The sequence below is a fragment of the Coenobita brevimanus genome, chromosome 103 (genome assembly GCF_032717465.1).
Source record: "Coenobita brevimanus isolate Jiangsu-jjx chromosome 103, ASM3271746v2, whole genome shotgun sequence".
NCBI classification, from domain to species: domain Eukaryota; kingdom Metazoa; phylum Arthropoda; class Malacostraca; order Decapoda; family Coenobitidae; genus Coenobita; species Coenobita brevimanus.
In genome coordinates this window covers 346,670-374,514 of record NC_137056.1, presented here as the reverse complement: position 1 = coordinate 374,514, position 27,845 = coordinate 346,670, and the positions used below count along the sequence as shown (strand labels likewise).

At 42.6% G+C, this 27,845-nt stretch overlaps 1 protein-coding gene across 1 annotated transcript; it reads left to right on the top strand.

Annotated features, from left to right (window-relative positions):
* The first annotated feature begins 148 nt into the window (after positions 1–148).
* Positions 149–19,205, top strand: LOC145415609 (protein XRP2-like). Its single transcript, XM_080284832.1, has 7 exons — positions 149–371; positions 2,101–2,310; positions 6,276–6,448; positions 9,864–10,014; positions 12,495–12,654; positions 17,830–17,973; positions 18,818–19,205. Exons 1-7 carry the CDS (start codon positions 292–294, stop codon positions 18,938–18,940), a joined length of 1,041 nt encoding a protein of 346 aa, XP_080140958.1. The 5' UTR covers positions 149–291; the 3' UTR covers positions 18,941–19,205.
* The last annotated feature ends 8,640 nt before the right edge of the window (positions 19,206–27,845 follow it).

The following is a 27,845-nucleotide window of genomic DNA, read 5'->3' as shown; positions in this document are numbered from 1 at the left end:
GTACTATTGACATTTCATATCAGTCTTATAAGAATACAATAAGAAAATCTGTTGATTTTATTTATGTCGATAGTTTGTAGCTGCAGACGCTGCCCAGAAATTCTCCGCGGGAAAAAGTCCAGCTGGAGGGAGGGAGGACGAGGAGCAAGTAATATTTGAATAAACAACCAATACAGGAATAACAGGAATAGCAAGTTGTATCACTGCGAGCAGATGATCTGAGAACTGTGTGTTGTAACGGAAGACAACCTACAATATCTGAAGACTCAGCGAGGGAGAGGGTTGAGGAGGATGGGTTGCATCTACAGCAAGGCTAAAAAACAAGCAATTATGGGGGCGGGCGAGTCTGAGCCGCCTAGAACTTATTCATGGTTAGTTTTTTGTTGTTAATGTCACTGTCATGTGATATAATGTGAGAGAGGGGAGTGCCAGTTAGAGAGGACAACGTTGGACAGGATGACTTGGAAGATGATTTTAGAGACCACATCTTCCAGGATTGTGTTTGGACCATAGCTACTTTATAAGGAACCGTACCAGCATGTAGCATGGTTTTGTTCTTTTCTAATGTTTAGTATTATGAGCCCCTGTTTTCAATATTTTCCTCACAATTTCAGCAACAAATTCTTAATACTGTACATATAGATAGATAAATATATACTGTATAAGAAGTTAGATGGATAAAGATAGCTGTATTGTATCATTTATAAAGGCTTCAATATTCATACATGCATTGGCCTTGGTCACCTAATGGTTGCTTCCCAATATTCTTGATCTTCAGCAGTCTCTCTATTCAGTCTTTTGTCTCTAGAGGTCACACTCTGTAACCTTGTCCCAGGATTCCCCTTCCCCAAGCGGGGGAGGGACTATTCTCCGGCTTTGTACAGGCTTATGGCATTGCCATCCAGTGTCGGGAAGGTGCTTGATAGGATGGTGTCCCGTCAGCCCTCCTCATGGCTAAAGCATGACTTTCAGCTGTCTGAGGTTCATTGTGGATTCTGCCCTGGGAGGGGGGACATCTGATGTCCCCTTCCTGTTTGACCAGCATATTCACTAGACATGTCATCACCAGCAGATACTCCTGGCAGACTTAGTGGATCTCCAGGTGCCTTTCATTCTGCCTCCCAAGTTGGGGTCCTTCACAAGTTGTGTCGTCCCGGTGTCACAGGTTCTGCACTTGCCAGGGCTTTTTAGCTTTTCTCTTGGGGGTACTTATTCCTCCCCTACCCCTATCAAATAGGGAGTATCACAGGGATCAACTCTCTTTCTATTTATCTATTGCCAGACGCCTTAATCCCTTATACGGGGTGGCCACAAACAAATCGCCTCCACGTCACCCTATCCCCCGCCATTTCACTGCCCTGCTCCCAATTCACACCCCTCTTCTCTTATATGCCTCTCCACTCCAGCCCTCCATCTCATCCTTGGCCTGCCCCTCCTTCTCTCCCCCTCCACCTCACTCACATACACTCTCCTCATCAGTCTCTCACTCTCCATCCTCTCCACATGGCCAAACCACCTCAGTGTATTTCTCCTAATGCTTCCTATCACATCCACATCCACACCACAACGCTTCTTCACATCCTCATTTGTCAGTCTGTCTGTCCATGTGATTCCACAGGCTCCTCTCAAATAACTCATCTCCATTGCTGTCACACTTGACTTGTGTCCCTCTAACAACATCCAAGCTTCACTTCCATACGTCAGAGTTGGTATCACAATACTGTCATGTAATAACTTTTTCACTTCCATGCTCACTTCCCTGTTTCTTATCACTGCCTTCAAGGAACCAGCAGCCTTTCTTCCTTGTTGTACCCTTTCAAGCACTTCACCCTCCAAACTTCCATCCTTACTCATCACACTGTGCAAGTACTTAAATGTACTCACATTTTCCATTTCCTCATCATCCAACCTCACTGTACGTTCACTGACTTCACCTACCTCAAAGACCTCTGGGGCAACATTGAGTTAGATTAATGAATGAAGGAATATCATTTACTCATAATTTCATTCCCTCCTTATCCTTTCGTTTTTTCTGTATTTCAGTCCTAGATAGTAGCACTGTTGTTACACGTGTTAATATTGTACCGTGTCTGTTTCCAGGGACAAGAAGGAACGAGTGAACCCAGCTGACTACACCATTGAGAACTTGAGCGGTGGCGAGGCAGGGCGAGTGCCGGGCAGCATTGCAGGCCAGCAGTTCATCATACAGAACTGCCAAGATGCTAATATCTACCTCCTGGACCACATCAACACTGTCACCATTGATGACTGCACTGATTGTATCATCTTTGTGGGACCCACTACTGGCAGGTTGGTGTACAAGTGACAGGGCCATACTTCATTTTTTTCACTTTAACATGACCCAGATTTTCATCCCTTTACAGCCTATTTCACATAGGTCAGTGGCAGAAAGAAGCCAATACTTTGGCTCTGCATGCTTTGTGTAGCATTTCTTTGTAACCAGCATCTTGCTCAAGTGGTAGCAAATCTCCTGTTATTACTCAGCATTCAAGATGGAGAGCATACAATATTAGGTCATTAGATTAAAAAAGGAGTGTTTGTATATATTGAATCTTTTATAAAGGCACCAACATGCTTGCATATTTCAGCTCTGGTAATCAAATGGTGGCTCTCTGTTTTAACCTGCAAGGAAAACACATCTTTTTATCATTAGAGTGAAACACTTGAAAAGCTGTAGGGGCCTGCAAAAATAATAACCCCTTAGCAACTCTGACGATGGAAGAACAAGTGATGTGATGTAATATATATTATTTATGAGATAAGTCCTGTATATTCATTCATTCAATCATCACCTAATCCAGTGTTGCCCCTTGAGGAGTGTAGGAGCCTAGGGCTAGGGAAGTTGGTCCAAACATTAAAATGAGAGTGACCAGTCTCACTCATCCCTGAGTAAAACCAACCTCGTACACAGACAGGATTCTGAAGCGGGTATTCGACCACTGATCATCTACACACAATGAATCAGCTAATTGAGAAAACTGCGGAATATAATAAGCCATTGTGCTTAGATTTTGTTGATTAGCAAAAGGCTTTTGATTCAGTGGAGCACACAGCAATTATAAATTCACTGTGAGAACAAGGAGTGAATGAGAACATTGTAAAACTGCTCGAAAACATATATTAAGACGGAACTGTTGCAGTTAAATTACATAAGGACTTGGAAAAAATTAAGATTGAAAAGGGCATGCGTCAGGGAGATAGAGTTTCACCAAAATTATTTACAGCATGCCTAGAAAGTATTTTCAGAAAGCTAGACTGGGAAAACAAAGGAGTGAACATAGATGGAGAAAAGCTAAACCATTTAAGATTGCAGATGACGTTGTCCTAATCTCAGAAACAGCGGAGGCATTGCAAGAAATGTTAAATGACCTGAACAGAGAAAGTCTGAAAGTGGGACTGAAGATGAACCGGAGTAAAACTAAAGTAATATTTAATCCACAGATACCAAAGAGCGTCATCAGAGTACGCGATGAAATTCTTGAAGAAGTTGAGGAGTACAACTACTTGGGACAAATACTAAAATTAACAAAAGATCATGATAGCAAAATAAAAAGACACATTACAATTGGATGGAAAGCTTTCGGTAAACATAGAGACATTATGAAAAGTAGCTTGCCAGTTTGTATGAAACGAAAAGTATATAATGAATGTATAATCCCAGCTATGACATATGGTTGTGAGACCTGGAAACTGACAATATCAATGGAAAATAAATTAATCCATTCTCAGAGAGCAATGGCAAGGTCAGTGTTGGGAATATCTTTAAGAGACAGGAAAATATCAACTTGGGTGAGAGAGCAGACTGAAGTCAAAGATATTATAGAAGTTATAAAAGAACAGAAATGGAGGTGGGCAGGCCATAGGGGAGGGCGGTGATGGTTCGGACATTTAAAAAAATATATATATAAAAATTCAGGTTTTAGCAGGAGTGTAATCTAGTGTATGTTAAAATGTTGCCACATCATTTGGCTCTTTAGGTTGATAGTATGAACTTCTTAGCTCTTTTCAGCTTTAAGCTATAGTTAATGAAACTCAAGTGACTAAATCGTCCGAACCATCCCTACCAGTGGTGATGGTTCGGACAGTAGGGTGGGATGGTTCGGCCATAGGTATTACTCAGCATATTCTTAAAATTATGTGAGTTATATTGGACCTCGTACTCTATGAGTTTCTGAGGAAACTAGTCCCAGAGCCCTCAGATGATCCTGATAACTCAATCTCCTGATGGATGGAATAAGTTTGATAGGTCAAGCATCAACTCTTGCAAGTTGATCTATGTCTTTTCTAAGTGTATGTAACCAGAACTGCACAGCGTACCCCAGAAGTGGCTGTATTAAGGAGTAATAGAGTGTAAAAACGATTTCTTTATTCCTTGGACATAGCTGCATCAGAAAGTAGCCTCTCATTCTCTAGGCCCTTTTCTCTACTTGAATGCACTGTTCAGAAAACTTTAGGTTACCACTGATCAGTACACTTCAGTCTTTTTCCAAAGTATTTGATAATGAATAAGAGAGGGATAGAAGTAACAGGAGGAGGAAAGGAAAGAAAGGAGAAAAGAGGAAGAGAAGAAGTTGGAGAAAAATAGAGAGGAGGAGAGAAGAGAGACAGATTTTGTCATGGTCTGTTGGTATGAGTTTTTTTAGTGAAAAGCATATCTCTTTTCCCCGTGTACGTAAGGCTGGTTTGCATGGTACCTCTGATTTAACAAATGACTGTAAACAGGATACTGTTCAAACACATGCCTGGTAAGCACAGAGGGCCAGCTGTTTACGAGTATGTGTTTTAGATGGAAAATTGTTTTCCATAGGATTATACAATAGATAAAGTTGGTGGTGGTCTAACACCGAACCCTCTTTTTCCCATAGGTTATATACCGATACTGTATAACTACTTGTCATATCAGGACCTCATGTATGGTACAGTGACATTTTATGCTTATTACTGTATTTACTCCCTAATGACTGATTTCTTCCACCCTGTCTTGCCCCAGAACCGCATTTAACGTCCCATTTTTCAGCACTGACCAAGGGAAATTTTGGTCTTAAAGGTTTCAAGAGCTTGATTTTACACACCAGAAAATGTATATTTCACTTTCATATGTCTGATGGTTACTGCACTATTGACCGTCAAAGAACGTCAGAAATAATAAATGTTACCCCTCGTTTATAGAGAGAGAAAAAAAAATTGCACCAAAGTAAATTTTGGTCTCGTAGATTTGAAGAGCTTGATTTTACACACTGGAAAAAGTATATTTCACACTCATGTGTCTAATGGTTACTACACGGGGGGGGGGGGAGCAAGACTGGGACATAACAGAGAAATAAAGGGGAATAGGGAGAGGGAGGGAATGTGGGAGGGCATCAGGAGGGGGGGAAAGGGAAGAAATATGCATGCCAGACACAGCCAATATGGTCTAGAGGGGGTATGGGTGGTGATTTGGGTGGGAGGAGACATTGAAAACAAGGCACAATGGAGCAAAGGGAAGTGAAGAATTTGGGGGGGGGGGGATGATGCTCCCCCATCGCATCAAAGATCAGTCAGGCCAGACACCACCAGATATTGCACTTTGCTTTGGCTAGGCTCCATATACGTCATCAAAGAGGTGGGGATACCTCACGCCAGTTTTTGGTTGATTGTGTGCAAGAGATGATTATAGGACCTTACCTATCATGGCTCGAACACATCAATAGATGATCATGGAACTTTAAGGTTTAAGTTTGTTTTTCAGTGTTTGAACAAGTCTGTAGTACAGGTATAGGGTTTTAAAGGGAGTTAAACCCCTCTTGGAGGGGGGTTGGGGGGGTATTGCTTCACTATTTCCGTACATCAACACCGGGACCCACTTTGCAGCTTTACACTGGCTGTGAGAGACTTCACTGTATATATTTGGCAGCTTTATGCTAGATATTAGAGAGTTTATATATTTGGCAGAACCATTTTATATTTCCTCAAACTCAAACCACTGTAAGCAGTCTGTATAAATTTGTGTTAAAACTGTCATGAACAGTCTGTATTAGTGACAGCTGAATAATACGTACAGTTAAGCTGAGGCCTTTCATACTGTAAAAGGCCTTGGTCTTGACCTTGAGGCCTGGTGAAGAGAGTCATCCTCATCCTTGTGGTTTTCTTAAAGTCTTCGCCTTGACCTCGAGTCCTAAGGCTTGAACTCAGCTCCATGCATGAATGAGACTAAGCCAGACCCAGCCTAACCTAATCCAACATGCTGTAACCTAACCAGACATCTTCCTGTACAGCGTGTTTGTGAGAGACTGCCGTGGGTGTGTCATTGCAACTGCTTGTGGTCAGCTGAGGACCCGGGACTGCTGTAAGGTAGACCTGTTGTTGCTGTGTCACACCCAGCCTGTTATTGAAGCTTCCACCAAAATGAGGTTTGGCTGTCTACAGGCATCTTACCCTCAGCTGCTTGGTAAGATAATACTCTATGTCTCTATCTATCTATTGCCAGACGCCTCAATCCCGTTTGGGGTGGCCACAAACAAATCGCCTCCAAGTCGCCCTGTCCCCCGCCATTTCACCACCCTGCTCCCAACTCACACCCCCCTCTCTCATATACCTCTCCACCCCATCCCTCCATCTCATCCTCGGTCTCCCCCTCCCTCTTCCACCCTCCACCTCACTCACATACACTCTCTTCGTCAGTCTTTCACCCTCCATCCTCTCCACATGGCCAAACCACCTCAGTGTGTTCCTCACAACGCTCCCTATCACATCCACATCAACACCACAACGCTCCTTTATATCCTCATTCGTCAGCCTGTCTCTCCACGTGACTCCACAAGCTCCTCTTAAATAACTCATTTCCACTGCTCTCACTCTTGACTTGTGTCCTTCCAACAACGTCCAAGCTTCACTTCCGTACGTTAGAGTTGGTATCACAATACTGTCATGTAGTAACTTTTTTACTTCCATGCTCACTTCCCTGTTTCTTATCACTGCTTTCAAGGAACCAGCAACCTTTCTTCCCTGCTGTACCCTTTCAAGCACTTCACCCTCCAAACCTCCATCCTTACTCATCACACTACCCAAATACTTAAACGTACTCACATTTTCCAATTCCTCACCATCCAACCTCGCTATACATTCACTGACTTCACCTCTCTCAAAGACCATCACTTTACTCTTCCCTACATTCACCTTTAGGTTCCGTTTCTTACACACTCTCTCAAACTCATCCACCAAGCCTTGCAGCTCCCCTTCATCTTCACTCAACAACACAGTATCATCTGCAAACAACAGTACAGGGAGTTTCCAAACACTATCCTCTCTCACCAGGGCCACTCCAACATCCACTACCCTACCTTGTACCTCTTTTATTACCCCATCCATGTACAGATTGAACAACCATGGAGACATGACACATCCCTGTTTCAAACCAACTTTCAAAGAGAAAAATTCACTTAGTTCACCATCCACAGGCACTGCAGCCTTAGCACCATCATACATACTCTTCACAGCATTCAACAACTTCCCATCTACTCCATATATTCTTAACACTTTCCACAATCCTTGTCTATCCACCCTGTCATATGCTTTCTCCAAATCCATGAAAGCCGCATACAACTTCTTTCCCTTCTCTAGAAACTTTTCCACTAAAGATCTAAGAATGAATATCTGATCTACACAACCTCTTCCCTTCCTAAAGCCTCCCTGTTCTTCTCCAACTAATTTCTCTGTTCTTTCTCTAACTCTGTCTATAAGTATCCTACCATACACTTTTCCTATTATACTAAGAAGACAAATGCCCCTATGATTACCACACACTTCTTTTTCCCCTTTTCCTTTGTACAAGGGAATAGTTATACCTGACTTCCAATCCTCCGGGACTCTACCTTCCTCCCAGGCCAATCTGCACATCTTCCACATCCATTCTACTACTATCTCTCCCCCATGCTTCAGCATCTCACCACACACTCCATCAATTCCTGGGGCTTTCCCCGATTTAACTTTCTTCATTGCTTCCACAACCTCTATCCTACTGATTTCTACCTGTCTTCTCACCTCCCTCCTTCTCCCAGCCATTCCCCAGCCACTTATACTCGCATTACTTCCATCCTCTACGTTCAACAATTCCTTAAAGTGTTCTCTCCATCTGCTCACTTTTTCTCCCTTCTCCACTAGTAATCTACCATGTTTATCTTTCACTCCCCTGCTAACTTCACTTCCACCCTGTCTTACTCTTTTCACTTCTCTCCAGAACATTTTCTTACAGTCCCTCCACTTTACACTCAAATTCCTTCCAAATTCCTGATCCACTCTCTTCTTACTCTCTCTTACTAATCTTTTCACCCTCTCTTCCTTTCCACATATAACTCTCTCTTCTGCCTCTCAACTTCTTCCACGCCCCTATTTCTCATCCATTCATTGTATGCTTTCTTCTTTTGTGCCACAGCCTGTTTCACCTCTTCAGTCCACCACGCTGTTCCTTGCACCCCTCCGTCTTCTCTTCCTTCCACACACCACATCACATGCTGCACATATTTCTTCTGTAAATATCTTACACACACCTTCCACGTCTCCCATCTGCTCCAATTCATATTTGCCCAATCGTTCCTCCACTTCTCTCTTATACTCTGCCTTTTTCTCATCCTCTTGTAACCTTTCCACTCTCCTTGCAACTACTCCTTCCTCTCGTCTTTCCCTTCTTCTATTCCTCCATCTTACTTGCATCCTAATTCTGGCCACCACCAAGTAGTGGTCAGAAAGGCCACTCCCCAACCTCTATAAACTCTTGCATCCAATATACATCTTCGCATCCTTTCATCCACACACACATAATCAATCATTGCCTTCCTTTCATTCAGTTCACCACCCACCCTTCTCATCACTCGCCATGTATACCTGTGGATCATTTTATGCCTGAAGAGGGTATTGGCTATTACCAACCCCCTCCCAGCACAGATGTCCACTAACGCACTCCCATTCTCATCTATCTCAGCAGGCACACCCCACTCACCAACTATTCCATCCACCTTCACATTACCAACTTTACCATTCATATCACCGATCAAAAACACTCTCTCATTCCTTCCAAACTTTTCCATGCACACTTCCACATTTGTCCAGAACTCTTCTCTCACTCTTCTAGCACGATCTTGCGTTGGCGCATACACACACACACACAATCGCCCACATTTGTATATGTACTGCATATAAATCTCATCTGCACCCCCCCCCCTTTTTTTTTTTTTTTTTTTAAATGTCTGCCTCTTGATCTGTTATCTGTCCGTCTGTGTGTATGTCATTGAGGCCTCTACCAAGATGAGGTTTGGCTGTTTCAGGGCATCTTTCCCTCAGTTCCTTCATCATCATCATCATCATCATCATCATCATGTCATCATCGCCATGCCTTCTGGGAACCCCCATATAGGGGATGAGCATGATTGAATGCTTTCAGGCTACCTACCAACACACCTCTCTCACACTCAAAGACCCCTCTTTCTCTTCCTTCTCTTTTACCAGTATACTACTGCACTTTTTATTGTTTCATACCACATAAGATCTGCCTCTATTCAACACTACCCATTTTTTCATTTTAGGATCGTATCTGTTTACATCTTATCTTCATTTTTGAAAGCGTGTCTGTATGTATGTTTGTCCGCTATGGAAATTAAGCATTTACTGGTTAGATGGCTCCTAAAGGGTCTAACATGAGTAACTTTTTATTGAGAATTCATTTGTGTGCTTTAAAGTTGCCAAAGTGGCACCTCTGATGGCCAAAATTAGAACTAGTTGTCACTGATGAAGTCATCACCACCCACATGTAACTCCTTATGTCTCAGCATTATGACTGTCGTGATGGTGATGACGATATTGCATTACAGATCAGTTCCATAGTGCTGGTTTGAGTGTCTTCAATAACAGTTGGTGTGATGTTTACGACTTCACGCCAGTAGATGGGGAGACTAATTGGACCCCTCTGACCTCACACCTCACTCATACTTTCACACTGCCTCAGAGTGACACACTAGCAAGGTATGTCATACTGTCAAGTTTCTTGCTCACTCACTGAACCCACACCTCATACCTTGCATATACCTTCACACTGCTACAGAGTGACACACTACCAAGGTTGGTTATACTTCATTACATCCTCCCAAATCTGAGGATCTGATTTTAAAAAACCTTCATTTTTCAAAATATATGAGGTCTGTTCAGAAGTCTCCAACCTTAGGCGCTAAAAAAATAAATAGCAACACTGTTGAGTTAGGACACTAATCCCCTCCCAAAGTAGGCCTCTTCTGACGTGACACATGTAGCCCAGTGTTCTTTTCACTGCCTGAAACATTTTTCAGAGTCGATTTTCGGTATCTCCTGCAGTTGCGCAGTTGCTTCGTTGCATTTGATGTGATCACTTCTCTCATCTCAAATTGGGAACTCTTCAGTGGAGTTTTGAGCTTGGGGAATAACTAAAAGTCTCATGGAGCCACGTCTGTTGAGTAGGGAGCCTGCCGGACCTGGAGGATGTTGTACTTGGCCAAAAATTCCTGAATCAGTTGAGAAGAATAGACAGAGGCATTGTTATGATGCAGCTTCCAGCTTCCAGCTTTCCAAAGGTCTGGTCTCTTCTGCTGAACTGTGTCACGAAGATGACGAATAACATCAAGGTAGTAATGTTTGTTGACAGTCTGACCTTCTGGTGTGTAGTTGTGATGCATAACACTGTGGTAGTAGAAAAAAAATGTCAGAATACATTTCACTTTTAAGTTGCTGCGGACGCATTTTCCCTTTTTTGGCTGAGGTGACCCTTCATGCTTCAACTGGGATGACTGTGCTTTGGTTTCTGGGCCATACCCATACACCCAAGTTTCATCTTCAGTGATGACAGTCTTCAGAAAGTCTGGATTGCGATTAGCACACTCCAGCATGTTGAGCAATGTTAATCTGGGAGAAGAGATCATGGTGAATGTGATGAAGCACCTGCAAGAGATTCCAAAAATTGACTGAAAAATGTTTCAAGCAGTGGAAAGAACGTTGGGCTACATATGTCAAGTCAGCCTTTGAGGGGGATTAGTGTCCTAGCTCAACAGGTTAGCTATTTATTTTTTTAGAGCCTAAGGTCTGCTACTTTCTGAACAGACCATGTACAATCAATCCTTGAATAACACGTAGTTGAGTAACACGTTTTTGTTCTGACGCGATCAGCATAATGAGACAAGTCATGTCAACACACGGAAAAACTCGAGATCATGTGGGAAGTCTATGGATGACTACACTGAGTGACAAGCCAAATGGTTTCGTGTACATAAGGAAACCATGTACTACAGTGGTTGGTAACCATATACTGTAATGAGATTATGGCGCCTGGTGGTTTAGTGGGTAATTAAGGCGTTCCAGTCACATTGAGCCATTGCTGGTTTATATCCAAGGGGTGGTTGGGGGGTTTATTGGTCACATAATGCCACTCAGGGATGAGTGAGATAGTCACTCTCATCTTAAATGTCAGGACCAACTTGCCTAGCCCCAGGCTCCTACGCTCCTCATGGGGCAGCATAGGATTGGGTGATGGATGGATCATCATCATCATCATCATCATCATCTTAACCTCTTGTGCCATACATTGCTGGGGTAAGGTTGGGTCTAGAATGTAAAGGCAAAAAAATGATTGGGGAGAGAAAAAAGAAAAGAAAATTGTTGTGATTGTTAGGCATGTAAAGTGAACAATGGATTCTGGGGCCTTGAACGTTTAGTGAATGTATGTCTGGCCTGTTCAGCTTGTATGTTGTTGATAAATTCTTTCTCCTTCATGCTTTCTCTGACCTTGTCTTTGAACCCTACCTTACTGCATCCTTCGGTAGGAAAAAGCGGTCAGGATGGTGATAACAGTGGTTTGTACCAGACAGTATTTGTGTTCTTAGTTTGTTACATGCATGTCCCTAAACTTTATCTTTTCCTTATATTCAGTAGGGATGCTGTATGTATCTCTTTTTCAACATTTTTCTAACAGTTTCAGCTACAGTCTTTAATTCATTTTCTCTTATATATTTTTGCATGTGCATCCTTTCCATTATTCCCATCATTATATCTTTATATCGTGTGCTAATAGGTACCATGAAGCATATAATTGCAGATATTATGTCTGTTGGGTGGAGTCTGGATCAGCTACAGTCTTTAATTCATTGTCTTTTATATATTTCATGTGTGGCTTCCTTTCTGTCATTCCTTTCTGTATATCATTATATCCTGTGCTAAGAGGTAGCATGAAGCACATAATTTTGGATGTTTATGTCTGTTGGGTGGAGCCAGGATTCTGAGGGCTTGAATGGTGAATGAATGAGAGTGTGGCCCTTTAATTATTGTGATTTTTGGTTAGTTTCTTCATCTATCAAGTTTCCTTACTCTATGGACCCTACTTCACTCCTTCCTTCTATGGGGAATGAGGTCTGGATGATGATAATGATGCTTCCTTGCACCAGAAGATATTTAGTCATTTTTCATCGTCTTTTTTTACACAGTGTTGGTTTAAGCATTGGTCCAGAAAGTAGCATTGTGCCGCTTACCCTTGGCCAGTCTGCACTGAGCCCAGGCAATGACATCTGCCTCGTAGTTGTCCTGCCACACCCCAAGCAGCACACCACTGCCATGGAGTTCATCGCAGCCTTCACCTCACTCTTGGTAGGTGGAATATATCTGTCTCTCTGCCATCATGTTGCTCTTCCACAAACTCCAGATTGTCCTCATTAAATTACCTCTCAACACCTGCTTGACTTTATATATTTATTTGTTTATTATTTTTGCTTGCTGCTCGCTAAATAGCACAACACGTCTGTGGAGTTCATTGCAACCTTCACCTCATAAATGATAGGCGACTGAGGCTAGACTGCCATATTCCTTAAGATTTAAGGATAGACTTCATAGAGCCCTCACCTCATGGCTGTCAATTGCTCACCATAACAAAGCCCAGATTTAAGTCCTTTTGCATCTTATTTTGTGTAACTTGATGGCAGAAAAGTTACATTACTGTGGCACAGCATCCTTTACATAGCATGTCATTGTGATTAGCACCATATTAGATTGTTAGTTGTTAGTGGCAACTTTAACATATGGATGTGAGACTATGGTATGACATGAAAATGAAAAGTCAGGCATAAGAGCAGTGGAGATGGGACTGCTGAGGAATGTATGTGAAGTACAGAGAGTGGATGGGATACTGAATACAGTAGAATCATGATTTAAGACAAAGGGAAAGAGCAATCTTACAATAACACGGGCATTTAATTTCTCCCATAATTATGCAATGGCATGGCAATATCACTCATTTGCGATAGAGAAACGGTGTGGGAAGTGGGTGCATTTAGGTATTGGATTTCCAGATGACAGCGTTTGTTTACAACTCGTGTGTTGTGCTTTTTTCAGTCATTGACTGGCTTCCTTGACCCTGCCCGACCCATGCGGCCCACATCCCATACCTGCCACTGCCTGCCTTAGTGTTGTGTGGATGATTGCTGCGATTAGTAGCAATTATTTACTTATTTCCTTGCTCTTCATTTTGTATCAGAACCCTGAGCACGCCTTTCCAAACTATCTATCTATCTATTGCCAGATGCCATAATCCCATAAGGGGTGGCCATTTGACTTTGAGTTATTTGTTTTACGGGGAGGGGCACTAACCCTCCACCAACCCACTTATTGACACGCAGGGAGCACATATGGTTTGGTTATATCGTTACCACTCAGCGTTGTAAATGGTTTCTTGGTTTACAGGAAACCATTTGGCTTTTCTCTCAATGTAAAGCCACCTGTAAAGGAAAGAAAAGCAATAAGAAGTGACCAGAAAGATGGGATAAATAGGAAGAGAGGAGGACAGGCACAGAAAAAGAATGATAAAGGCTAAGGAAGAAGTAGGCAGCACTACATCAAGTGAGTGGATGATGGTCTCCACCAAACTAATGTTAGTTATACCTAAGCAACCTGAAAGTGCTGTGAACACAAGAAAAGCATTTATTCCCAAGGAAAATGTAAAATTGTTGGACGAAGTGGGATGTGGTGTGGGGGGAGCTTGAATGCAAACGAGACTAACCTTCAGACTTAAAATCATTCGGGTGTGTTTACGATGTGGATAGTGTCTCTGTTGGAGAAAAATGTTAAAGATGAGGGAGCAGTAAAATTCATGCTTCATCTTTAGTGCAACGAGTGTGAAAAAAAAAGGCTTTGTGCCCGATCATTGTTATAAACTGACAGTTTCTTGTTGCGAAAGTTCGACTCTTACAGTAAGTGAAGACACTACGTGTTGACATAAGTAGTTAGGTAAGATAATTATGTGAGTTCAGTTCTTGTGAATTATACTGTCCTAGAAATTATACTGATTGGCTGATTTATTTATTATTTAGGATCACTGCATGCGTGTGTATCTGAGAAGTTTTACGCAGTCACTACATGCTGACAACTTCAGTATATTTTTTTCCTTTATTGTTGATGACTAATACTTTAAAAAATAGTTTAACACTTTTTTTTTTTTTTTTAAATTAAATGTCATTCCTGGCAAAATATGCTAATATGCGTGATGCTGTGCGGCAGTTATTCACGTGTTTCCTAAAAAGGAAAGTGTACAAGCAATGCGTCCTCCCTGTATTACCTTATGGTTCAGAAACTTGGAGTATAACAAAATGTCTGGAACAAAAATTAAGAATTGCACAAAGAGGAATGGAGAGGATAATGTTGGGCACAACGTGGAGAGACAAGAAAAGAGCATCTTGGATAAGAGAACAAGCAAAAGTAGAAGATATTCATCACTGTAAAAAAGAGGAGATGGGCCTGGGTGGGTCATATATACAGAAGAAGTGACAACAGATGGACAAAAGCAGTAACAGAATGGGAACCAAGAGATAGAGCTAGAGGAAGGGGTAGACTGATAACCATGAGAGACTAAATCCAAAAGTTTGCTGGTCTGGGTTGAACCAGGCTAACATCTGACTGGGCAGAGTGGAAGCATTTGGGAGAGGCCTTTGTCCTGCTGTGGACTAACTCAGGCTGCCCATGATAATGATGATGATGATCTTTAAATATATTTTTAACAAAAAATATGGGGCTCCTAGAACCTAACCCCCTATTTCATGTGTAAATATGCAGTATGTCACATTTTAATGTGAAATTGATTTTGCACGAGGTTCCACATAACCTAGCTCATGTTGTATGAAGACTGTCTGCAATATGATATGTGAAAAATGCGGAGTGAGGAAGTCTGTGGACACCAGAATCGAAGAGAGCATACTGAGATGGTTTGGTCATGTAGAGAGAATGGTTGACAATAGAGTGGTGAAAAATGTATATCTGAGTGAATTTGAAGGAGGGAAGAGGTGAGGTAGGCCAAGAAGAAGGCGGAGGGATCTGGTGGATGAGTGTGTGAGGAAGAGAGGTATGAAAGTTGGTGAGGCTACAGGACTGACGAGACCGAGCTGGCTGGATGAATTTTGTGTGGAGAAGCACATAACCAGGGATTTGACACCTCTTTTTAATGTGACAGTGTTTGGATTGGCCCTGTCAGATAGGCTCTGTACAGTATATATGAAGCTACAGAATGTGGTGAAATTTTTTTGGCCTGTCTGATGGAGCCAGGATTTCAATGGCATGAATGATGAGTGATTGGAAGCATGGCCTATTGAATTGGGCAGACTTTGGCTGTCTGGACATTGCTACTCCTTACCCTACCCTAGAGTGGGAAAGGAGGTACGGATGATGATGATGATGAAATCTGTTGTTGCAGCTGAGCCTTTTAAGTTGGAAAGATGTTGGTAGATGTAGTGTTGTTGGCATTTTGCACAACGTGGTTATGAAAATGGATGCCTGTGAGGTGGAGTCATGATTCCAGGGGCTTGAATGGAAAGTGAATAACTGTGTGACCAATTTGACTGGGCATGCTGTTGATTAATCCTCCCGGGAGCATGTTTTCCTTTGTTTCCTGGAATCTGGCTCACCCCATCCTTATATGGGAAAAGAGTTCAACACAATGATGGTGATGGCCATGTTTTTGTATATGTTTGTGAACAGTAATACCAATGAGGAACCTCACACCACACTGAGCCAAGCAAACCAGTGAGCACGCACGCACCAGCTGTGGCAGGCTTAGCTCCATCCATTTTAGCCCGTCATCCAACAAAAATGACGACTCCCTAAATATTTCTTTAGAGATTACATAGGATGACGAGCAAAGTCGTTATACTGATGTCAGAGGTTGACAAACGCACGACCCAGGTCGTCATTGGTAAGTCTAAGGGTTAAGTTAAATTTTCGGGGGACTTTTTCAAGGCCTGTCTGACATTATTCGTTTTTCCCATAAGGTCTGTTGTTTGTCCAGTATGGATTTTGTCCAGTACGATAGTACTGTCTGACAAAAATACCTTACTGGACGCGAGGGTACTGTACTTGGGTAGTGAGATGAGTAAGGGTGGAGGTTTAGAGGGTGAAGTGCTTGAAAGGGTACAACAAGGAAGAAAGGTTGCTGGTTCCTTGAAAGCAGTGAATAAGAAACAGGGAAGTGAGCATGGAAGTGAAAAGATTACTGCATGACAGTATTGTGATACCAACTCAACGTATGGAAGTGAAGCTTGGACCTCGTTGGAGAGACGAAAGTCAAGAGTGAGAGCAGTGGAAATGACTTATTTTAGAGGAGGATGTGGAGTCACATGGAGAGACAGACTGACAAATGAGGAAGTGAGAGAGCATTGTGGTGTGGATGTAGATGTGATTGGAAGCGTTAGGAGAAACCCATTGAGGTAGTTTGGCCATTTGGAGAGGATGGAGAGTGAGAGACTGACGAGGAGAGTGTATATGAGTGAGGTGGAGGGGGGGAGAGGGAGGGGGAGACCGAGGATGAGATGGAGGGATGGGGTGGAGAGGTATATGAGAGAGGGGGGTGTGAGTTGGGAGCAGGTCAGTGAAATGGGGGGAACAGGGCGACGTGGAGGCGATTTGTTTGTGGCCACCCCGAACGGGATTGAGGCGTCTGGCAATAGATAGATAGATTTTTCACATTAGCTGAACAAAATTAGAAATGCAAGTAATGACCAAATTTAGCATTAAATTCCATAAACTCAATGAAAGGCAGTGATAATTAAATTGTGTAAATTATTGAATTGTGCATATACATTTTATTGAAGATTAATAGAAAAACTTAAAAGAAACCCATTTCTGCTCCCAGCTCTTGTACCATCAAAAGTAAACATTCAGCTTAAATCATGCCACTAGGTGGAACACCACCAGAGAGAGAGAGAGAGAGAGACTGTGTGTATGTGTGTGTGTGTGTGTGTGTGTGACTCAAGTTCATATCAGTCTGTCTCAGCTCCTTGACAGAAGACTGCTGTCTAGGCATTTGTGTCGAGCTTCATTTTAACTATAGTGATATAATATTATGTTCTAAATATTTTGTATGTTTTAGTTCAAGCATTTTACCATTTAAGACAGACAGTAGAATGTAGGACACAACCATTTCTTTAAAAAATGATCATCATTATAGCGTTAGTTCACACCTGAAATGGTAGAGAGGTAAGTGCTAGAGTCAAGGGTCATTATGTAAAATAAATATTTATATATTTCTCGTTAGTCTGCCGATTCCGATACGATGCCGATTATTGGAAAATTTTTCCCTTCTAATATCAATACCGATCTTAACCAGCTTTTGCTTGCCAATTTACAGCACAACTTAACTCCCTCCCCATCCCCAGAAAGAGGCTGGTGGAGTGCCTGAGAAGGACAGCTTCACCTTGCAATCCACTGTGTTATGGTAGGGGCTACAGCTGCTGTACTACCTCTGCTACTGTTACTGGGATTGATGTGTTAATTTTGTGGTTGCAGAAGGATGGGCATATCCAATGGAGTTGTGAGCTGCGTTTGGAGAAGTGTGATGTCAAAAGGATTGTGGGCGAAGTTGCAGTGGGGGTGGGCCCTTTTGTGGCACTGCTGTGTGTCGGCACTGAGGTTCACACCATCTGTGCTCAGGTAAGGGTATGGGTAAAGAGCTGTAGCTAGTTCCAGGCAGCACAGGTAAAAGTCAAAATCAATTTCTAGGTGGCAAAAAATAGGAATAAATGCTTTAATTTTTTGTACAGCAAGTGACATTAAAGAATGTAATTTTAGTTGGCAGAGGTATAAAAACCGTATTTTGAGGGCATTTGTGTGTGTGCATATTTAAGTAGGATGAATGGTTACATTGATGATATCTTGTCTCAGTCACTGATGAATACAGACATTCACATCACTGGCACATGATTGCCTCTTGATGTAACAATTAACATGATACATCCGAGCTTTTAATGTAACTTTTCATATAATATATAACAGTGTTCAAATAAATGTATTTAAACTTAGCCTAACCTGATATCTAAATCAACTTAAATTGAGCTAATTCACCCTACCCTTCCCTGTTTGTACCTTACCATACCCTGCCGCAGTCTCGCTTTATCTTCCGTAACCTAAACTTCCAACATAATCTAACTTATCCTCCTGTACCCTATCCCGTCCTGACCTTCTCTTCCCATCCCTTTCTCTCCTTTTCATTCCTCATTCTCCCCTTCCCTTCCCTTCCCTTTCCTTTCCTTTCTTTTCTTTTCCTCTCCTTTCCTTCCCTTCCCTTCCTTCCCTTCCCTTCCCTACCGTACCCTGCCCTACCCTACCCTACCCGATTTCTGATATAACATTACCAGACATTACCTAACATGTTTGTTACTTACACCAACACAGCCCAGCCTATCCCAGCCTGACCTAACCTTATTTAATTTAACCTAACTTAACCTGACCCAACCCAAGCCTAAAAACCCACTAACTCCTTTGCCCCTCCCCTCAGCTTGGACAGGAAACCAACGCGAATCACTCATTGCCGTTGGTTCAGGTGATCCCCAACACATCAGCTGGCCAGGCTCAGATATCAGCTCTGCTCTCCATCCCCAGCATGAGTACTACACTCTGAGGAATCCGTGGAGGGAAGTAGGAATGTAGGGAGGGAGGGAGGAAGGGAAGTAGAGGAAGAGGAAGGTATGGATAGAAGGAGGGAAATAGAGGAGGAGGAATGTAAGGAGGAAAGGAAGTAGAGGAGGAGGAGGAGAAGGAACATAGCAAAGGAAGGTGAGAAGAAGGAATGTCTGGAAAAAGGCAGGTAGAGGTGGAGAAATGTATGTATGGAGGGAAGGAAGTGAGGAGGTATGTTGGGAGGGATGTAAGTAGTGGAGGAGGCATGTAGGGAGGGAAGTGAAGGAGGAGGTATATAGGGACACAGGGAGTAAAGTAAGAGAGGTAGGGAGAAAGGAAAGAAATATAGTTGAAGAGAAGGTAGACAGAGGAGGAAAAAGGGGGAGGTGGGGAACAGAAAGATATTTCATAAGCTGTGGCAAAATAATGGTGGGAGGAGTAGAGAGTTCTGGAAATGAGATCTATCTATCCATCTATCTATTGCCAGACGCCTCAATCCCGTTTGGGGTGGCCACAAACAAATCGCCTCCAAGTCGCCCTGTCCCCCACCATTTCACTGGCCTGCTCCCAACTCACAACCCCCTCTCTCATATACCTCTCCACCCCATCCCTCCATCGCATCCTCGGCCTCCCCCTCCCTCTTCCCCCCTCCACCAGAAAATAGGGAGGAAGAAGGGAAAGAAGTACCTGTACTTGGGTCAAAGGGAGGAGGGAAGGAAGGAAGAAGGGAGAGAAGGAAGGAAGAAAGGAGGGAGAGGAAATAAAGGGAGAGTGAATGGAAAAAGGAGGGAGCAAAGAAGGAAGAAAGGGAGAGAGGGAAGGAAGGAGGGAGAGAGAGAGAGAGATGAAGGACAGTAGACGGAAAGAAAGAAATCAGAGATGGACACGAACCTGGTGGATTGCAGACTGAAATTGCCCTTTTCCCATAGTTCACCACCCCCATTTTGGGGGATAGGGAGGAAGTTATGGGATGTTCATATAACTGGGCTGCTCCTTCACCTGGATGTATTTTGTGTGAAGGCATCCCTCTCCAGCACTGGATAAAAGGATCTGACAAAATATGAAGGGAAGCAAAGAAGGAAGAAAGAGTGTGTGTGTGTGAGAGAGAGGAAATATAGTAGGTCCTCGCTTTACTGTACCCCGCTGTACCGGATATCAGATTTAACGGACACTCAGAGGGTCCCTGGACAAACTGTCAGAGATGTCGGATACCAGCCAGTAAATGGGAAAAACCATGCAGACCTGTTGGAGAACTCTGAGTCCACTGTACACTTTTTTGCATTTATACTTTCTGTTACATGGTTTGCGTGACAGGCCTATGAGATTGCTCCCCGCACGTGAGGTAACTCAGAATGCAGTTACCAATGTTGGAGGAGGTTTTTCCCACCTGCATGGGTTAGGTTGTGGAGGAGTGGGTGGGAAACACTGATGTGTCAGGCTATTTTTGGCCTGCTTCTGATTGAACAGGTTAAACACACAGTTTGTTAGAGTAATACTCGGAACACACATTTTGTACTAATACTGTGTGTGAAACACCAATGTTATGACATGGCCAGTATTGTTATGTACTCAGTTTTGTAACACTGCTTTTGTAATTAAGTTTTATATATAGCTTACTGTAATGTAACCTGATCAAACAGTCTATGCTCTTCACATTAATTTGGCCTAATATTAACATCTCTCCGTCTTGAATACTGAGCTGTAACAAGAGATTAACACAAGAACATAGTGTTATTTATGAAGATGTGCTGTGCAAAGGATGTAGAATTGTAGCAGTGTCTTTTTATGCCTGTTGAACTGCATGAAATAATCTGCTAAAGTACAAAAACCTGGGCCAACTTAATGTGAATAAATTATAACTTAACTCCATTTAGTATAGTGTGATCTGTGTAACTCAACTTCACCATTATTAACCTTGTCTGCAATCTTTTCACATTTACTTGGCCAAAAAATTAAATTCATCATCTTGATTGCTGAGCTGTAACAAGAGGTGATAATATAATGCTAGTCATGAAATTTGCAATGGAAAGGATTTAGAACTGTAGCATTGTCTTTCTCTGCCACTGAGCACTATGAAATAATCTGGGAAAGACCCAAAATCTGGCCCAAATTAGTGTAAAAAGTATAGTCTACACTAAGTAATCTGTAAAAGTATGAAAATCTGCTCCGAATTAGTGTTAAAGAACTAGAGGCAGTGCTTAATAGTCTGGAAGATTTGTGTATCTGTGGAACTGTATACCATACTACATTAGGTGGTAACCATATAAACAAAGTGACATTAGGTGGTCTTGTGGGTCAATGGACTCCAACTAGTTGTGGCCCATTAAGGTTTACATCCTAGAGGTGTTTGGGGATTACTGTTGACTTCATGCCACTTAAAGAGGAGTGGTTGGTTACTTGCTAATACTGTATATGTAATAAAGTAGTTTAGCCCAGAGCTGTTACACTCTTGATGGATCATTAAAGGACTGGATGATAAATAAATAGATAATAAGAGTTTTGTACAGGGTATTCACTCTGGTGGTCAAGTGGTTAGAGTCCCCCAAGTTGGAATGACGACTTTGCAGAGGTTTGATCCCTGAGGTGAGAGTGGTTTTTCAAGCAGTTAATGCCATCAAGGAAAGTAGGCTGATCATCTTTCTGTAAAGGTACTGGAATGCCATAGCCTAGGCTTGGGCCTGTACACCTTAAACAGGGTAATATGAGATTGGATGTTGTGTTTCATTCATTCTGATGAATTGTTGTTGGTAGTGTCGGTGAGGTCGTGCAGGTATAGTGGTTCATATTATATGCCGTCCAGAAATTCTAGTCAAATAGGACAGTACAGGAACTCCTTTAATCTGACCCATTATTTTTGTTGTTTGTGGCCCCAGCCTCATGTGGACATGATCATAGCAGGCTACAAGCTGATGACGTGCTTCTGCAGTCTACCACCCCCTGCTGTGGGAGTTTGTGAGAGTTGAGGGTCATTTGTGAACATGATCTCAGTGGACTCAGTGCTCAAATTTTCCTTCTTCAGTCTACCACCCTTCATGTGAGAGATTGTGAGAGTTGAGGGATGTTTCTGAACATGATCTCAGTGGACATCGAGCTGAAGTTCTCTCTCTTTAGTAGTCTACCACCCCTTTCGTAGAAACAGGGAGAGTTGTAGGGACATTAGTATAACTGGGCAGCTCAGCTACCCACATGTATTGGTGCCACAGACTGAAGGTTCCCCATCCAGCATTAGGCATCCCTCTGACCATGTACACTAGAATGAAACAGTGGATAGATAGAATGAGTATTGTAGTAGTAGTAGTAGTAGTAGCAGTGGTTGTAACCCCAGGCTGATGTGAACATGAACTGAGTGGACTGCAGGCCAAAGCTCTCTCTCCTGCAGTTCACCATCCTCATGTTGGGGGATAGGGAGGGTATTGAAGGATGTCTGTTTAATTGGGCAGCTCCACCACCTGTTCATATCAGTGTCACCAAGTGAAGGTTTCCTTCAATAGCACCAGATTAATGAGACTGGGATATGTGCTGTTGTCCGTATAAGTGTAGGGATGTGTTCCAAAATATCGACTTTTGCAATAGAATGTTAATGTAAATTGGGGGAAACTCTATACTCATCACATAAACTTGACCTGAATTTGCTGGATGGTGCCCACATCTCAGCCTGGCCAGGTGGACACTGTCCTCATGCAGGGAGATAGGGTTCAGAAGGGTGGATGTCAGGAGGCCATGCATGGAGCTGTGTGTTGTCTTTAAGTAACTGAATGGGGCGGCGAGTGATCTGAGTGTGGATATGCTTCTGGAAGCTGGTCTGAGGGGGGAGAGATGACAGTACTGTATTTGTGTATGGTATTGTGTGCTGGGTGTTGTTTTGATGTTCCTTGGTGTGGGTGGATGTCCTGCCATGTAATATAGCGGATGTTGTGGGTTTGTGGAGGCTGCAGCAAGAAACTGGGTGCCTCTCATGTATAGGTGATCCTTGACTTTGAGGACTTTGGTTTCTTGATGTAGGTGGTCTGTGAATGTAGTAGCTGTGCAGCCTGTGATTATATTTAGGGCCTTGTTCTGTATGGTCTGTAGAGTGCTGTAGTGTGTTTTGGAGAGGTTAGGAGCCCAAGCAGGGCTTGCATAATTCATCACTGAACGTATGTATTGTTTGTATACTGTGGTGGTGGTTTCTTTGTTGAGTCCGAATGTTGTATGGGCAAGTGACCTCAAGGCATTGAGTCTTGGTGTTATTTTATTTTTAATGCTTGTGATGTGTTGTTTAAATGACATTGATGTATTGTATGTTACACCATGTTTTTTTTTTTTGTGTGTGTGTGTGTGTGTGAGTGGTAGGGGAGTGTTGTTTATGGTGAGGTGTGGGATGTGACTGTGTTCTGTTGTCCAGTTTGTGAGAAGGGTCACTGTGGATTTGGCTGGGGCTATTTTTAGCCTATTTGTGGTGAACCATTCGTGTAGAGTGTTGAGGTAAGGTTGGATGATGTGTGCAGCTGTGTTTGCGTTTTGGTGTGTACATATAAGTGTTATGTCGTCCGCATTGGAAGCTATGTGTATTTATGGTGTGTGGGGTGTTGGTATGTTATGCATGTATAGGTTAAAGGGAGTAGGAGACCAAACAGATCCATGGGGGACACCATTTGTGAAGTTTCTGATGTTCAAAGACTGACCAGGAAATGTTACATGTGCACATCTGCATGCCAAATAGTTTGCCAACCATCATTTTATGTTATTGTGCATGTTTGTGTTGAATATTTTGTTTGTGAGGTTGTGGCGGAGGATGGTATCAAAAGCTTTGCTAATGTCTAGTGTAACTAGGAGTGTTCTGTGTGGTGGCCTAGCTGAGCTCATGCCATCAAAAACTCTCTGTGTAAGGTCTGTAAGATGTGTTTGTGGAGTGTAGTGGCCTGAAACCATGTTGTGATGGGGCTTGTTGGGTGTGAGGTGTATTTAGTTGTGATACCAGTCGTTCAGTGACTTTGAAGGGGGTGCAGAGGAGTGTGATGGGGTGGTGTGAGGAAGGTAACGTGGGGTCTTTGTTGGGTTTGGGATTAGTGATGACGGTGCCATGCTTCCAGATGTTGGGTATTATGTTGTATGAGTAGCTGTACTGTAGTTTGATATGTTGGTGAGTGCTTGTATGCCTTGTGGTCCAGGGTGTTTAAGGTGTATGTTGCTTATGTTGTCTGGTCAACAGGCAGATGAGTGCTTAAGGTTGCTAATGATTTGCTTCGTCTGGTTGTAAGTGAAAGGTGTGAAGTCTGGGTCTGTGGGGAACTGTTTCTTGCGTCGGATGACACGTCGGTCGTCGCAATGGGGGTTTAGATGGCTGTCATGTGAAAAGTGGTCAATGAGAGTGTTTGCTTGTTCTTTGTTTGAAGGTATGGTGTCTGTTGTTGTGATGGCAGTGTATGGTTGTGTAGTGTTGCTGTTGGAGAATGTGATGCTGTTTAGTGTTTTGTAGAGTTTGCTGGTGTTTGTTTTGTGATCAGGTGTTTGGAGATAATTATTCCAATTTAGTGTTCGCTGTTCCGATATTTTATTGTTTATTTGAGTGTTGAGTTCATGTATTTGTTGTACGGTGTCTTGTGTATGGGGTATTGGGGAGTGTCGTTGTGTATCACATTGACTGATGAGGCCTTGAATTTCTGGTGTGAAGTTGGGGTTGTGTCTCTTTCTGTTGCCTCTGGGGATGTGTCTTTTGTCTGCATTTTGAATAATTGTATTGAAAGTGTGCACAGTAATGTTGATGTTTGTAATGGATGTATTGTTCAGTGTTTCAAAGTGTTGTTCTGTTTCAGTTGTGAAAGCCTCCCAGTTAGCTCTCGTATAATTAATGTATGTGTGTCTGTGGTAGGTGGGGACACTCACCATCCATTCACTCGATGTAGCGCTGCTGTCAGGTGTCTGCCCTTTTTTCTCCTCCATCCGTCTTTCCTTCCATCCTCTTCTGTCTTTCTTTCCTTCATTTTTTCCTCTTCCTTCTGCCTGTGGGTGACTCTACACTGCGTGACAAGCCAAATGGTTTCCTGTACACTAGGAAACCATTTACTACGCTGGGTGGTAACCATATAACCAGATTTTGGCGCCTGGTGGTTTAGAGGGTAATTATTGCACTCCAGTCAGATTAAGCCAGTGAAGGTTTATATCCAAGGGGTGGATGTGGTTGATTGCTCGTGTAATACCACTCAGGGATGAGTGACGCTGGTCACTCTCATCTTAAATGTCGGGACCAACTGCCTAGCCTCAGGCTCCTACGCTCCTCGTGGGGCAATGTAGGATTAGATCATAGATAGATGGATGGATGTGTCTGTGGTCAGCTGGGGTGATTCTGGTTTTGGTAGTGATGATTGGGAGGTGGTTAGAGCCAAGGGTTTTGACCACTCTTCAGGATGTTGTGGGGGCGAGGTTTGGGGAGCAAAGGGTGATGTCTGGGGATGATAGGAGGACGAGGGCTTGGTGTGGGGTATGGGTACGTTGATGGAGATTATTGAATATGAAAAATTTCTCTGTTTGGGATTGTAGTACGAGCCCTCTGTCTATGTCATTGTTGTTGACATGCCAGGCCGACATCTTGGCACTGAAATCACCACCCAGGATGATGTTGGGTATGAGAAAAAGGCATGTCTGGGGATGATGGGAGGAAGAGGGCTTGGTGTGGGATATGGGTATGTTGATGGATATTATTGAGTATGAAAAGATTATCTGTTTGGGATTGTAGTACAAGCCCTCTGTCTGATGTCAGGGTTGTTGACATGCCAGGCCAACACCTTGGCATTGATATCACCACCCAGGATGATGTTGGGTATGTTAGTGATGTGGTGTAGTATCTGTGGAGAGTATTTGTGTGGTACTGTGGGGGACGATTGGGGGGGAATGTATGTATTGGCAATTGTCATGTGTGATTTGTTGCCAGTGCATATTTTAATTGATTGTATTTTTGTTGTGGTGTCATGTGGGGGGAGAAGTGACTTTGTGTGTGCACTAGTATCTGAAAAGTTGATGGATTTGTATACCTGGGTGACGAGTCCACTGCCACCACTGTTGGCCCAATCTTGTCTGATGGTGGCAAAATTATGAAATGTAGGTGTTGTTTGTGTTGTGTGTAGTTTTGTTTCTTGTAAGATGGCAGTGTGTATGCTTTGTTGTTTGATGAATTGTGAGTTCTTGTTTTTTGGTGTTTATGCCATCTGTGTTTATTTGAAGAATGTTTATGTTGTGTGTATGAAGTGTGTTGGGTGCTGCAGCACGTGGTGTTGAGCTGAAAAGTTGTTCATGGTTTCTGTGGGCACTCTTGGTGCAGGAGAGGAATGCTTTCTTGTGGTGGCACTAATATAAGAGCAGATTTACCAGCTGGTAATATAAGCATCTCCTAGTTCTATCTCGAGTTTCTGAAAGGAGGTTGGAGAACTACCAGAGAAGGACAGCTTCAGCCTACAGTTCACTGTTTTCACATCCAAATGATCCTAGAGCCACAACAGCAACAACAGTATTGAGGAGTGAATGGGGTTACTGTACTGTGTATGCTGTATTTTCTTGTAGGTTCTCACTGTACTTGTTCAATGTCTACTTGTAAGATTATTCATGGTTTCTATGCACAAATCTTGTTATAAGTGAAGCATGTGTACTGAAATATAATCTTTTTACATACTGTTTGCAGTTTAAGCTGGGAATAACTGACTCGTGAACATCACAGGTTGTTTAATAGGCAATTTTTCTGTAATTTACTGAAGTCTTTCCTTGGGTGAAGAAAATCTCCAGGAGGTTGCAAGAATAAAGTTAAATATTCATCATTGTATGATAATAGGTCATTTTTATGTAAACTATTCTGAAACTACTAAAAGAAGAAAAGAAATTTAGAAGGGGCAGCTTATAACAAGGGCTAGCTATTAATGTATGTGGCATGGACCAAACAGCTTAGTTTTTTATAATCATATTTTTTATTTATTTATTTTTTAAATGGATTAGAAGCTATCACATCATGTTATGTCAGCAAAAATGTAATTTTTCAGCACAACAGCACATGTCACCAAGTATATTTTGTAATAAGAGTATTACTGAAATACACTAGTGGTTTCATTGCTCCACCAAGTCTGATATAACTTACCAGGTTCTGTCTGTCTGTAGCCAGATATCGTAACCCATAAAATGTGGCCACCTGGAAATCTGAAGAGAGAGAGGAGGAGAAGGAGGGTCTGAGAGAGCGTGAATGGTGTGTGAGGATAAGGACTGGTGAAAGAAGAAGGAAGAGAGTGTAAGTGTGGCTGCCTGGAAATCTGAAGTGAGAGGAGGAGGAGGAGAAGGAGGGTTTGAGTGTGTGAAAGGTGTGTGAGGGTAATGACTGGTGAGAGAGGAGGAGGAAGGGGAGAGTTTAAGAGATAGGTGTGTGAGGATAAAGATTGGTGAGTGGAAGAAGAGAAGGGTTCAGGAGAAAGAGGTATGGTAATGATACAGTAGCTTAGAGAGGTTCTGCCCTAACCAACCTTTGTCTGGGGATTCTTAGGAAGGAAGCTGTTGGAGATGATGATTAAACTGGAGTGTGTGGCCCATTTCAAAGGGCATGCTGGTGATAAATCCTCCCTGTGTTTAGGTTTATCTTGGTTTCTGGACCCTACGTCACCCCATCCGTGAGTGAAAAAAGATGTTTAAGATGATGGTTTGATTGAAATCCTTGAGCTGGGAAAAAAGTTGGTGATGATGATACACATTTTTTTTTTCTTCTTCAGACCCCCTCATTGAAGACTTCTAGAATTGATAGAGGAGGAATGAAGCATTGTGCCATATTTACTTGTGGGGGGAAAAAGTTGGTGGTGTTTATTTTTTATTGTTTTTGAAGGCCACATGACACTATCTATCTATAGCCCGATGCCCTAGTCCTGCAAAGGGTGGCCGCAGACAAAACTCCTCCAAGT